This window comes from Lagenorhynchus albirostris, chromosome 3 (assembly GCF_949774975.1).
Source record: "Lagenorhynchus albirostris chromosome 3, mLagAlb1.1, whole genome shotgun sequence".
Lineage (NCBI taxonomy): Eukaryota > Metazoa > Chordata > Mammalia > Artiodactyla > Delphinidae > Lagenorhynchus > Lagenorhynchus albirostris.
The window spans coordinates 146,368,224-146,381,873 of NC_083097.1; the positions used below are offsets into that span (position 1 = coordinate 146,368,224).

Sequence of the window (13,650 nt, forward strand, 5' to 3'; positions counted from 1 at the left end):
GTTTCATTGGAAGGCAATTTTGTAATAGCTATCAAAATTGTAAATTCATTTTCTTTAAGCTAGTAATTTGACTTTTACTGGTGTATATTATAACTGAACATGTGTGCAGTGATGTGTACAAGATTGTTAATTGCAGCATTTTTGTAACAGCAAAAAATTGTAAACAACCTTAGTGTCCCTCAGTGGGGGAAAGTAAGAAAATAATGTGGTATGTTCATATAATGATGTTCAGCAGCTGTAAAAAGAGAATAAGGAAGCTCTTTATATCTGACATGAAAAGATCTCTAAGATATATTATTAAATGAAAAAAGCTAGATTTAACAATATAACAGTGTAGTATGCTCCATATGTGTAAAAGAGTTGGGAGGAGAATGTATAGTCATACATACATTTTAAAAGTCTCTGGAATGACACAAACTGTTAACAGCGTGTGTGTGTATCTTCTCGTGTGCATACATGGAAGGAAGTGAGTGGGTTAGGGCTAGGCATAGCCGCCTTTGCATAATGAGAAAAAAGAGAAATAGGTGCTGTCTCCTCCAGAACTTCTACTTCTGTTTCTTAAAAATTTTATTATGATATGCTAATTTTGTTAGCACCAGGCAGTTGGCAGCCATTCACTGGAAAATTTTAATGAAAATAGATAGATAACAGAAGGATTTGGGGGTGGGGGGAAATTCTAGACTAAGCTTTTTATTCTATTAAGCTTTTTCTCTAGGAAATTTAATTTAACCTTTAGTTCATTTATGATTTTTTTATAATAATAGTTGCATACTTGTATTAAAAATATTTGATTTTGTTAAGATCATCTTGTAATTTATTTCAGGTAAAATTTTTAATACTCATTAAGAAAGTGATACAGCTTGATGGCTGTACCTCTTTTTTTTGTATTTTGAACCATATGACCCCAAAATATATAGTTATATGAAAATATGTTGTAATGAAAAAGTAAAATACAAAACTACACATTCAATATCATTTTTCTTTTACTGAAATATTATATATATACATAAATATATAAGTTAATACCTGCGTTTATATAATAGTTATAATTGTAGATATTTACTATATATGTGTATGTTATATGTATCTATATATAAATGTTTAGTAAAATAATAAATGCATGTCCATGTAGGTTTGTATGCATGTATATGAAGTGCATGTGTTAGGAAAAAGGGCTAGAAGGAATTAGACCAAATTGTAATATCTCTTCGTGGTAGGATTTCAGATGATTTTTAAAAATATTTTCGTTATAAGCATTTGTATTTTTCCACTTTTTATATTATGTAAAATTGATGATAAATGTTTTAATGGTATTTCTCTAAGAATTTTTACTGAAGCTTCTTTTTTCCTTCATGAAAAGAGTTTTTCAGCTTATATCTTTAATGGATACCGGATTGCCTCAGTGTTCTAATGAGAAAATAGAACTTGCAATTCTGTGGTTCTTGGATCAGTTTCGTAAAACATATGTTGGTGATCAACTTCAGCGAACCTCAAAGGTAGGTTTTTACTAGAGATTAAAATTAATGTTATTGAAGATGAAGAAAGGTGTTCACATGTAACAGCTTTAAGCTGAATGATATATTTGGGCAATTTCTACATAAGAAATTTAGTTGATCAATTGAAGTCAGTTGATTAATTGGTATTGAAGGCAATGTGAGATTGCTTGTTTTATGCTTAGATTTACCATTGTCTTTGAAGATTGATTGGCAGAGTTAGAGAATATTTTTTATGTGGTTAGTCATTAGTTAAGATTATTTTAAACACCTTAATGAATTTTGCCTTATTGTATTTCAAGGTTTAAAACATAAGATTTACTCTTTTAGTAGTTCTGAGGGTTTTGGTGGGGTTTTTTTTTTGATACTTATTTTTGTGGTTTCCAGTGTATTTTCCACTCATTTCTTGGCATTTTTACATGATAAATGATGAGGACAAGAAGAGTAAGACATGCCTTTGAGAGGCTGCAGTTAACTTAGTGAAGGGAACATTTCTACTATGGTGATTGAAAGTTTAGCATTAGCAAGTTCAGATGAATTGATCTTAAGGCATTAAGGTATTATTGAGGGCATTTATGTGAACCCTAACCAGATATTTAGTAGCACTTGGACACTGAGTAAGATCTATGAGGTTTTTTTTTCCTTTTCTTTTCTTCCTAGAATAATAACTTTCCAAAACCACCTCTGTTGGAAGTCCTAAGGATATTCTTATCTCCTTTGGATTTATAGTTTGTATTAGTAATGTTAAGAGATTAAGTTCTAGAATAAGCTTTTTATATTGAACTGAGCTTTTTTTCCCCTGGGAAATTTAGCTTAACCTTCAGTTCATTTATGGTTTTCTGTTAATAGTAGTTGTATAGTAGTATGAAAAGTATTTGATTTTGTTAAGATCATCCTTTAGTTTACTTCAGGTAAAATTTTCTTTGCTTTTTAAGAAGGTGATGTAGTTTGATGCTTTCTTTGTGAAATACATTGTGATATTTTATTGCCACTTAGGATTTATTTTCATTCAGGATTAATATCAAAAAAATTTTCTTAGAATTAAGCTGACATTGAATGAGACAACTAGGGAGAAAAAGGAGTAGCTAGATATAACTGTTTTAGGTTGACAGTAAGACAAATTAGAATCAGACAAAAATTACATGGTATAAAATTTATACAGGGTACATATTGAATTATGATAAACTGTCTTGTTTTAAATGTACCCAGAGAGTTTATTTTGCTTTTGCAAAAGTGAATACTCTTGAAACATTGCTTATCTAATATCCATTTGGTCTGGGTCCTAAATCAGAACAGTGTAATATGGAGTGGAAATGCCTTAAAATTATTGTGGTTAAAGCACTTGGAAATAATTATGTAAAATGAAATCGATTGTTTTAGGGCAATGGGTTTGAGAAGTTTTTTTCTGAAGATCCTTATATGTGTATAACTTTTAATATAAGGTAATTGTGAAAAAAGTGAATTATAAAAGATAAGTTTTTCTTTTTTGAAATTGCTTACATATTAGGAAAAAATAAACACATCATCAGACTGGTGTTGATTCTTTTATTTTAATTTTACTCTAACATTTTTGATGCATCTTATCCTATTTTCAAAGAGAATAAGGTGATTTTATTTCTGAGGCATTCCTACTGCATAACCTTGAAGTGAAGCCAAAGCTTTCCACTTTTCTTTTCTTTTTTTTGGCTTGTCTGCTGATCTGCCTTAGTAGGAACTGTTTTGGGGGTCCTTATTGTGTGCCCTGGCACTCTTCTAGGAACTCTTCACATTCTCTCTAGGTCTTATAACAAGCCTGCAAGTTTGGTATTATTGTTCCCATTTTACAAATGAAAGAAAAGACTGTCTAAGACATTTAAAATAAGTTCTCTACATACTGTTTTTCTGTCAACCAACTAAGGAGGACCAGATGGAAAATATTTTTTGGTGAGAGCATTCCAGATTATGGCAAAAAAAGGGAGAGCATTAGGTTAAAGTAAGCGAATAATGTTCAGTGTGTACTTATTTTGTACCAGGAACTTTCCTAAGCTCTCTTAAGCATTATGTCATTTAATTGGATCATATAGAGTATGACTTAAAGTTCTTCCCAGTCTCTTTTCTATGTATGTCATCAGTTTCATGCTTCACTACTCCATACTTGTATTACATACTTTATGTGTACTAAATTTTTTTCAGCTCCTTTAACAGTCTACATTGTCTTTCAATTCTGGACCTTTGAAAAAAAATTGTTTCCTTTGCCTAGGACACTATTTTTTTAAATTCAGCTTCCACTTCCCTGCCTTACTTAGCTAACTTCTACTTTTCTTTCATGTCAGATACCCCATCCTTTAGGATGCTCTTCTTAACTTAAATTCTGGGAGAGTTTCTGTCTCCTATTTTAGGATTATTATACTGCATTGTAATTATTTCTTAGCAAAACATATAGAGACTATAATTTGGGTTAGGACTGTTCTGTCTTCTTTATTGTTATCACCGCCACATGCTTGGCATATTCCTTGTATGCTTTCTACTAGATAATGGTTGAATGTATATATTTAGTAGAATTTCATAGGAATTGGGTCTAGATATCATGTATAATACTTTCAGGTAATAAAGGGTATGTTCTTGAGTTGGAAAATGATGCTGACTTTAGTGAAGTTGTTTGACAGTTTTTTTTTAAAGACATAATAATTGATTTATTTTTAATTGATTTATTTATTTATTTTTGGCTGCACTGGGTCTTTGTTGCTGCTCACGGGCTTTCTCTAATTGCGGCGAGTCGGGGCTACTCTTTGTTGTGGTGCGCGGCCTTCTCATTACGGTGGCTTCTCTAGGCACGGGCTCTAGGCGTGCGGGCTCAGTAGTTGTGGCATGCGGGCTTCAGTAGTTGTGGCTCATGGGCTCTAGAGCACAGGCTCAGTAGTTGTGGCTCACGGGCTTAGTTGCTCCACGGCATGTGGGATCTTCCCGGACCAGGGCTCGAACCCGTGTCCCCTGCATTGGCAGGCGGATTCTTAACCACTGTGCCACCAGGGAAGCCCTGTTTGACAATTTTAAGTAAGGTATACCATTAATAAGCATCTTAAAAATTCTATAAAAGCCTTCATGTGCAAAATAATATAATTTATAGAAATAAATGCTCCAGGAACCAAGGTGGGAATCACTGAAGTGATTGTATAGAAGTATGTCCTATAAGTGAGAAAGAAAAATCATAAATAGTAGCTGTAGGTATTAATTGAGCAATTAGTCTGTGCCAAAGACTTTGCTCAGCACTTGACAGGCATCTAATTTCATCTCACAGAAACTCCATGGAAATAGTTATCTTTATTAACATCCCCACCACTTTTTACAGATATGGAAACTGAGGCTTGGAATAGTTAATTAATTTGATTAAGTGGTTGAACCTGGATTTGAACCCAGGACACTTGATAGAGCCTTTGCTGCTAACCACTTTGCTGTATTGCCTCCTGTTGGATCTTTGACAGGGGTATTGAATGGGCCTTTCAAGCTCAACAGGTTCTAAAAAGAAACATTGTCCTCTAAAATGCTTTCTACCTACTTTTCTATTTTGAGGAAGAATGACTTTTAACCCAAAATTTCCACTTTGTTCTTATTTCTTATGTCTAATCTGTCACCTATTCTTGCTGATTTTATTGCCTAAATATCTCTCAGTTCCACTCCTTTCTCAGGAGTGGAACTTGCCTTTTTATTCTTGTTACTGCTTACGTTTCTCACTAGATTTCAAAAGTCTTCTGGTTGTACTCTTTGTTTCCTTTTTGCCTTCTTCCAGTCCATTTTCCATACTGCCACCAGAGTAATCTTTTCTTCGGTAGAAAACCAGAGAGAATAGTGTAATGAATAGTCACACATCCGTCTTCCAGCTTTGTCAAATCTGAATGCTTCGCCATATTTACTTCAGATCTGTATATTTTAAAATTAAATATTGAAAACATATTGCTCTGATTCTGTTTGCCTCACTTCTTGCCCAAAAGTAACCACTACCCTAAATTTAGTGTGATTTTCATGCACGATATCATTCTTTCCCACATTTCTATGTATTTATTAACAAAACATAGTATTATTAACTTTATAGAAAATTATTAGGCAGAAACTTGCCTTTTTTGATCAACATTGTTTTTGAGATTTATCCATGATGATACATGTAGTTTTTGTTTGTTTGTTTGTTTTAAAGAACAGGTGTCATTCTTTTTTTTTAATTTATTTGTTTTATTTATTTTTGGCTATGTTGGTTCTTCGTTGCTGTGCACAGGCTTTCTCTAGTTGCGGTGAGTGGGGGCTGCTCTTCGTTGTGGTGCATGGACTTCTCATTGCGGTGGCTTCTCTTGTTGCAGAGCAGAGGCTCTAGGTGCACGGGCTTCAGTAGTTGCAACACATGGGCTCAGTAATTGTGGCTCGCAGGCTCAGTAGTTGTGGCGCACAGGCTTAGTTGCTCCGTGGCATGTGGCATCTTCCGGGACCAGGGCTTGAACCCGTGTGCCCTGCGTTGGCAGGCAGATTCTTAACCACTGCACCACTAGGGAAGCCCTGATACGTATAGTTTTAAGTATTTTAATTATTTAATGGTATTACAATATATTACTGTGCCATTATATATTCTTTTTTAAAAAATATACATTAGGTGTTTCCAGTTTTAACGTGGGCCTCTCACTGTTGTGGCCTCTCCTGTTGCGGAGCACAGGCTCCGGATGCGCAGGCTCAGCAGTCATGGCCCACGGGCCCAGCTGCTCCGTGGCATGTGGGATCTTCCTGGACCGGAGCACTAACCCGTGTCCCCTGCATCGGCAGACGGACTCTCAACCACTGCGCCACCAGGGAAGCCCTGTATGATTTTCTTGAAGGTAAATACTAGGAGTGGAATTGCTAGGTTGTGGAATGTTCATATCTTCAGCTTTACAAGATATTATCAAGTTGCCCTCCTAAGTGTTGTAACAGTTTATTCTTCCTCCCCCAGCAGAGTAGGTGTGTGTTGCTGTATATTGTCATAATACTTGCTTTTGTCAGTCTTTAAATTTTGCCGTTCTTCAGGGAACACATTTCTTACTGTGCCATTTCTCTGCTTAAAATTATTATTGATTTCCCATTATTTACAAAATAAATTTCTTCTTATGGTCAAACTTCACCTACCTTTGCAACTTTTTCTTTTGATACTGCATTCTATTCTATGACATGATGTATATGTGCTGCTGTGTATTTATTTCCTGCTTGCATATTTCAATTATCCAATGAATATTAATAAGTAACTATATTAAGGCCAGGGATACAAAGGCAAATAGGATGGTCCATCTCCCCAGTAAGTTTATAAATTAAAGAGGGAAGATAGCAAATAAAGAAAAAAAAATAGAAAATGTATCCATGTCTATATTGAAACAGTATATAAATAAGGAAAAGACAGACTGTTAAATAAATGCTGCAAATATATTTTGTTATATCTATGTAAAAATTATATTATTCACAGCACACAAATATCAAATCCAACTAAGTTAGAGGACTGTTAGTGTGCAAAGTAGAAGATTATGATTTAGGGGTAGGGAAGGATTTTTTTAAGACATAAAAAGCCCAAAGTGTAGATACAAAGGTTGATAAATTCTACCCATTTTAAAAGTAAAAACTTCTGTGGATAAAAAAGATACAGTAAACAAAGTAAAAAGATAACCTGTAGACAGGTTGTAAGATATTTGTAATACATGTAACTTAAAGAGAATCAATATTCAGTTATATAAACAATTTCTATGAATCAATAAGAGAAAAACAACTCAGTAGAAAAATGGGCAAAAGATGTGAATAAACAATTCACAGAAGAGGAAATCACAGTTGCCGATAAACATGAAGAAATGTTCATCCTTTTGTGGACTCAAGAATGCAAATTAAAGCTACAGTGAGATACCATATTATACCTGTTAGCTGGAAACAGTTACAAAGTCTGACAAGTGTTAAGTATTTGTCAGGAAGTAAAATAGCAAACACTCTACACTGCTGGTGGAATCCAAATTGGTAAAATTGCTTTGGAAAACAGTTTAGCAATATTTAAGAAAGTTAAAAATGCTATACTCTTGGATCAGGGAACATAAATTCTAAGAACATACTTTAAAGATGCTCACATGTACGGATGACTTATTTAAGAGTATTTTGGATACAACATTGTAAATCAACTATACTTCAATAAAATTTTAAAAAAAGAATATTTCAGGTATACAAACAATTGGAAAACTTAATTTTAAAAATACCATCTACTCTAATACCCCAAAAGCCCTTCATAAAATAGGAATAAATCTAATGAAAGAGGTACAAGACGTGTACAGTGTAAACTCTAAAACATTGTTGTAAAAAATTAAATGAGCCCCAAATAAATGGACATATATATACTATGTTTATGAATTGGAGAATCAGTATCATTAAGATCACTTAAGTAAAGTAAGTGGTAACAATGTGTCATGAAATAGAGAATATCGATAAAGGGAAATTTTTAAAAAAAGAAACAAATAGAAATTCTGTAGTTGAAAAGTACAATAATTGGTATGAAAAGTATACTAGAGGGGCTCAACAATATATTTTAACTTGCAAAAGAAAGAATTAGCAAACTTGAAGATTGACTATGTCTTAGTTTGGGCTGCTATAATACATACCATTGACTGGGTGGCTTAAACAACAAAAAATTATTTCTCACAGTTTTGGGGGCTGGTAGCCGAGATTAGGCTGCCAGTGTGGTTAGGTTCTTGGTGAGGGCCCTCTTCCTGATAGTGTCCTCACATGTCCTTCCTTGCTCCATGCCAAAAATGAGAGAGTGGTTCTTTGTCTGCTCCTCTTTTTATAAGGGCATTAATCTCATCATGAGGGCCCCACCCTCATGACCTCACCTAACCTTCGTTACTTCCCCCAAACCCCACTTACTAATACCATTCCTTTGGAAGTTAAAGATTTAACATATGAATTTTGGGGGACACAAACATGTAGCCCATAACAGATGGCTAGAGATTATAGAATTCAAAAAACAGACAAAGAAGAATGAAGGAGGGCTTCCCTGGTGGCACAGTGGTTGAGAGTCTGCCTGCCGATGTAGGGGACACGGGTTCATGCCCCGGTCCGGGAAGATCCCACGTGCTGCAGAGTGGCTGGGCCCGTGGGCCATGGCCACTGAGCCTGCACATCCGGAGCCTGTGCTCTGCAATGGGAGAGGCCACAACAGTGAGAGGCCCGCATACCGCAAAAGAAAAAAAAAATGAATGAAGGAAAATGAACAGAGCCTGAGAGAACTGTAGATCCCCGTTAAGTACACCAACAAGCATATGGAGTACCTGGTAGGAGGTGTAACAAAGAGGACAGCAAGAAAGGAGCAGAGGGCTTCCCTGATGCCGCAGTGGTTGGGAGTCCGCCTATCGATGCAGGGGACACAGGTTCGTGCCCTGGTCTGGGAAGATCCCACGTGCTGTGGAGCGGCTGGGCCCGTGAGCCATGGCCGCTGGGCCTTGTGTGTCCAGAGCCTGTGCTCTGCAGCAGGAGAGGCCATGGCAGTGAGAGGCCCGCGTACAGCAAGAAAAAAAAAAAGAAAAGAAAGGAGCAGAAAAATATATTTAAAGCAATAATGGCTTAAAAATTACCACATTTGTTGAAAAATATTACCCATCAAAGAAGTGTAATGAAAAAGGTCCACACTAAAATCACACCATAGTAAAAATGCTGAAGGACAGACAAAGAGAAAAATTTGAAAGCAACGAGAGAAAAACTACTCCTCACATACAAGGGAACTCCAATAAGATTAACAGCTGATTTATTTTTGGAAACAGTGAAGGCCACAAGACATTTGGATGTCATATTCAAAATGCTGAAAGAAACTGGTAACCAAGAATTCTATATCCAGCAAAACTATCTTTAGAAATGAAAGGAGAATTAAAGACATTTTCAGATAAACAAAAACTGAGAGAATGCATTGCTATCAGAGCTGCCTTATAAGAAATGCTGAATGAGGTACTGCAGGCTGAAAGCAGGTGATCTCAGACAAATTCATACGGATCCACGGAAAAAACCAAGAGCACTAGTGAAGCTAATTAAGCAATTATAAAATACGGTACTTCTCTTAACTGATTGAAAAGCAATTGTATATAACAGTTACATATTTTATATACATATACACTGTATCAATAGCATATGACATGTAGAGATATCGATAGCAGCACACAGAAGGTGGGTGGGGAAAAAAAAAAGGTGGCTGGAAGTGGAGTTGTGGAAATGACACAAGATGGTAACTCAAATATAAGAATCAATAAAGAGAACTAGAAATGGTAAATAAGAATGTTTATCTAGCAAACACTTTAAACATATTCTTACTTTTTTTTCTCTCAACTTTAAAAGACAAAATTACGTAAAGAAATAATTACCATAGTTTATTGTTGGGTTTGTAATATGTAGTTGTAATATGTTATAACGTACAGTAACAATATTACAAAAGGGGAGCAAAAAGAATAGAGCTATGTAGGAGCAACATTTCTTTATCTCATTGGAACTAAGTTAGTATAAATCTGAGGTAGATTCTATTAAGGTGTATATACTGAGCCCAAAAGCAACCACCCAGAAAGTTACCAAAAAAATGTATAGTGAAAAAAGTCATTAAAGTTTTTAAAATGTTACATTAGAAAATATTTGCTTAATGCAAAAGAAAGCAGTACAGGAAAGCTAGAGGAACAAAAAAGACAGTAGACATTTTTTAAAAAGTAAAATGGCTGACATAAATCTAACAATATCAATAATAACATTACATTTAGAATAGATTATATAATCTAACCAATAGGCAGAGATTGTCAGATTAAAAAAAAATGTCCAACATGCTATCTACAGAACACACTTTTTAAATTCAAAGATACAAGTAGATTGAAAGTAAAGGGATGGCAAAAGATATACAGACAGCAACCATAAAAAAGTTGGAGTTGGGCTTCCCTGGTGGCACAGTGGTTGAGAGTCCGCCTGCTGATGCAGGGGACACGGGTTCATGCCCCAGTCCGGGAAGATCCCACATGCCGCGGAGCGGCTGGGCCCGTGAGCCATGGCCCCTGAGCCTGCGTGTCCGGAGCCTGTGCTCCGCAATGGGAGAGGCCACAACAGTGAGAGGCCCACGTACCGCCAAAAAAAAAAAAGTTGGAGTGACTATACTAATATCAAACAAAATAGACTTTAAAACAAAAAATGTCACTAAGGATGAAGAGGGACATTTTATAATGATAAAATAATCAACCCATGAGGAAGATATAACAGTTACAAACATATTACTACCTAAGAACAGAGGCAAAAACTAAAGCCTCTGTTTTTTACATGAAGCAAAAACTGACAGAAATAACGTTAATTGAAGAATTTAATGCCCTAGCTTCAATAATGAATGGAACAACTAGACAGAAGATCTATAAGGAAGCAGTAGACTTGAACAGCACTATAAACTAACTGGACCACAGACAACTATAGAACACTCCACCCAACAACAACAGAATATACTTTTTTCCCATGTACACACAGAACATTGTCCAGGATGGACTACGTGCTTTACCATAGAACAAAACTCAGTAAACTTAAGAGGATTGAAATAATACAAAGTATGTTCTCCAACCACAATGGAATGAATAGAACTCAGTAAAAAAGAAATTTGGGGAACTCACATATATGTGGAAATTAAACAACACACTTCTAAATAACCAATGAGTCAAAGAAGAAATAAGAAGCGAAATTAGGAAATACTTCTAGGTGAAGGAAAATGAAGACACAATATACCCTAACTTACAAGATTCATTTAAAGCAGTACTTAGGTCTAACTTTATAGCTATAAACTCCTACATTAAAAAAGAAGAAACATCTTTAATAGCCTAACCTTCTACCTTAACACTGGAAAAATAAGAAACTAAACCTAAAGTAAGCAGAAGGAAGGATATAATAAAGTAAGAGTAGAAATTAATGTAATAGAAATTATAATTCATGGGAAATTAAATCACCATAATTCAGGAGAATTCATTTCAATACTATAATGACATACCACTTCACTCACCCCTAGAATGGATATAATCATAAAGACAGATAATAACATATCGGTAAAGATGTGGAGAAGTTGGACCTTCATACACTGTTGCAATGTAAAATGGTGCAGCTAGTTTGGAAAACAGATTGGAAGTTCTTCAAAAAGTTGAACATAGAGTTGCCATATGATCCAGTAATTCCAGTCCTCTGTATATACCCAAGAGAAATGGAAGCACACATCCACATAAAAACTTTACACACTATTCGTAGAAGCATTCCTTGTAGTCATTAAGTCAAAAAAATCCAAATATCCATCAACTGAAGAGAGGATAAATAAAATGTGGTATATCCCTAAATGGAATATTATTCAATCATAAAAAGGAGTGAAGTATTGATACATGCTACACCATGAATCATCCTTGAAAACATTATGCTAAGTGAAAGAAGCCATTCACAGAAGAACAAATATTGTGTGATTCTACTTATAGGAAATTTCCAGAATAGACATATCTATAGAAACAGAATGTAGATTATTGTCTAGTAAAGGTTTCTTTATGTTGTGTTGAAAATATTCAAAAATTGATAGTGGTGATGGTGGTAAATATCTGTTAATATACTAAAAACCAATTAATTGTACACTTTAAATGTGTGGTTGTATGAATGTCTCAACTACTACCAAAAAAGGACTAAAGCTCACTTTTAAAATGGGGAAAAGATTTAAACAAGCACAACTAAAGAAGATATCTAAATGGCCAATAATCACATAAAAAAATGCTCAACATTGTTAATCATCAGAGAAATATGAAAGAAGTATCATTTCATGCCTGCCAAAATGGCTAAAAATGAAAAGACTGATAAACCCAAGCCTTGACGATGGTGTGGAATATATGAAGCTATGATGTGTTGCTGATGGCAGTGTAAACTGTTGTATCCATTTTGGAAAACTGTTTGATGAGTCTACTAAAGCTGAACAGAGCTTACCCTATAGTTCATCAGTTTCACTCTTAGGTATTTACCCAGAAGAAATAAGTTTATATATCTAAGTGACTTATATAGGAATGTTCATAGTAGCTTCATTTATAATGTCCCCAAACTGGAAACCTATTTCACCAACAGTCTAATGGATAGATAAATTAATGTGTACCACATGGCAGTAAAAGAAAAGAAAAATATTATGATACATGCAGAAATGTGGGTAAATTGATGATAATCAATTTAGCCATGATGATGAATGAAAAATTAGACACAAAGTATACATACTTTATGATTCTGTTTAACAATTTAATGTGCTATTTTGATTGATTTGTGAATATCAATCCCTCCTTAAGTCCATAGAATAAATCCCACTTGATCATGGTGTATGATCCTTTTTATATATTGTTGGATTCAGTTCGCTAAAATTTTGTTGAGGATTTTTACATCTGTATTCATCAGAGATATTGGCCTGTAAAAAAAATTTTTTGTAGTGTCTTTGACTGGTTTTAGTATTAGAGTAATGGTGGCTTTATAAAATGAATTTGGGAGTGTTCTGTCCGGTTCAATTGTTCGGAGTAGTTTATGAAGGATCAGTATTAGCTCTTTGGTAGAATTCCCCTGTGAAGCCATTCGGTCTTGGACTTTTGTTTGCTGGGATTTTTTTTTTATTACAAATTCAATTTTACTTCCAGTGATTAGTCTGTTCAGATTATCTGTTTCTGATTCAGTCAAGGAAGTTTGTATGTTTCTAGAAATTTGTCCATTTCTTCTAGGTTGTCCAGTTTGTTGACATATAACTATAGAATTCTCTTAAAATTTTTATATCTCTTGGGCTTCCCTGGTAGCGCAGTGGTTGAGAGTCCGCCTGCCGATGCAGGGGACACGGGTTCGTGCCCCGGTCCGGGAAGAACCCACATGCTGCGGAGCGGCTGGACCCGTGAACCATGGCCGCTGAGCCTGCATGTCCGGAGCCTGTGCTCCGCAACTGGAGAGGCCCACAACAGTGAGAGGCCCCGCGTACCACAAAAAAAAAAAAAAAAAAAAAAAAAAAAAAAAAATTTTTTATCTCTGTGGTATTGGTTGTTTCTCCTCTTTCATTTCTTATTTTGTTTATTTGTATCCTCTTTTTTTTTCTTGAGGAGCCTATCTAAAGGCTTAGCAATTTTGTTTATCTTTTCAAAAACCAGCCCTTTGT

At 35.0% G+C, this 13,650-nt stretch overlaps 1 protein-coding gene across 1 annotated transcript in view; it reads left to right on the forward strand.

Annotated features, from left to right (window-relative positions):
- The window catches only part of RANBP17 (RAN binding protein 17), a 316,339-nt gene that overhangs the window by 78,365 nt on the left and 224,324 nt on the right, over nt 1–13,650 (forward strand). Inside the window, exon 14 of the mRNA XM_060144179.1 lies at nt 1,361–1,496. Within this exon, the coding sequence (XP_060000162.1) occupies nt 1,361–1,496 (136 nt within the window). The remainder of the gene's footprint in view (nt 1–1,360; nt 1,497–13,650) is intronic.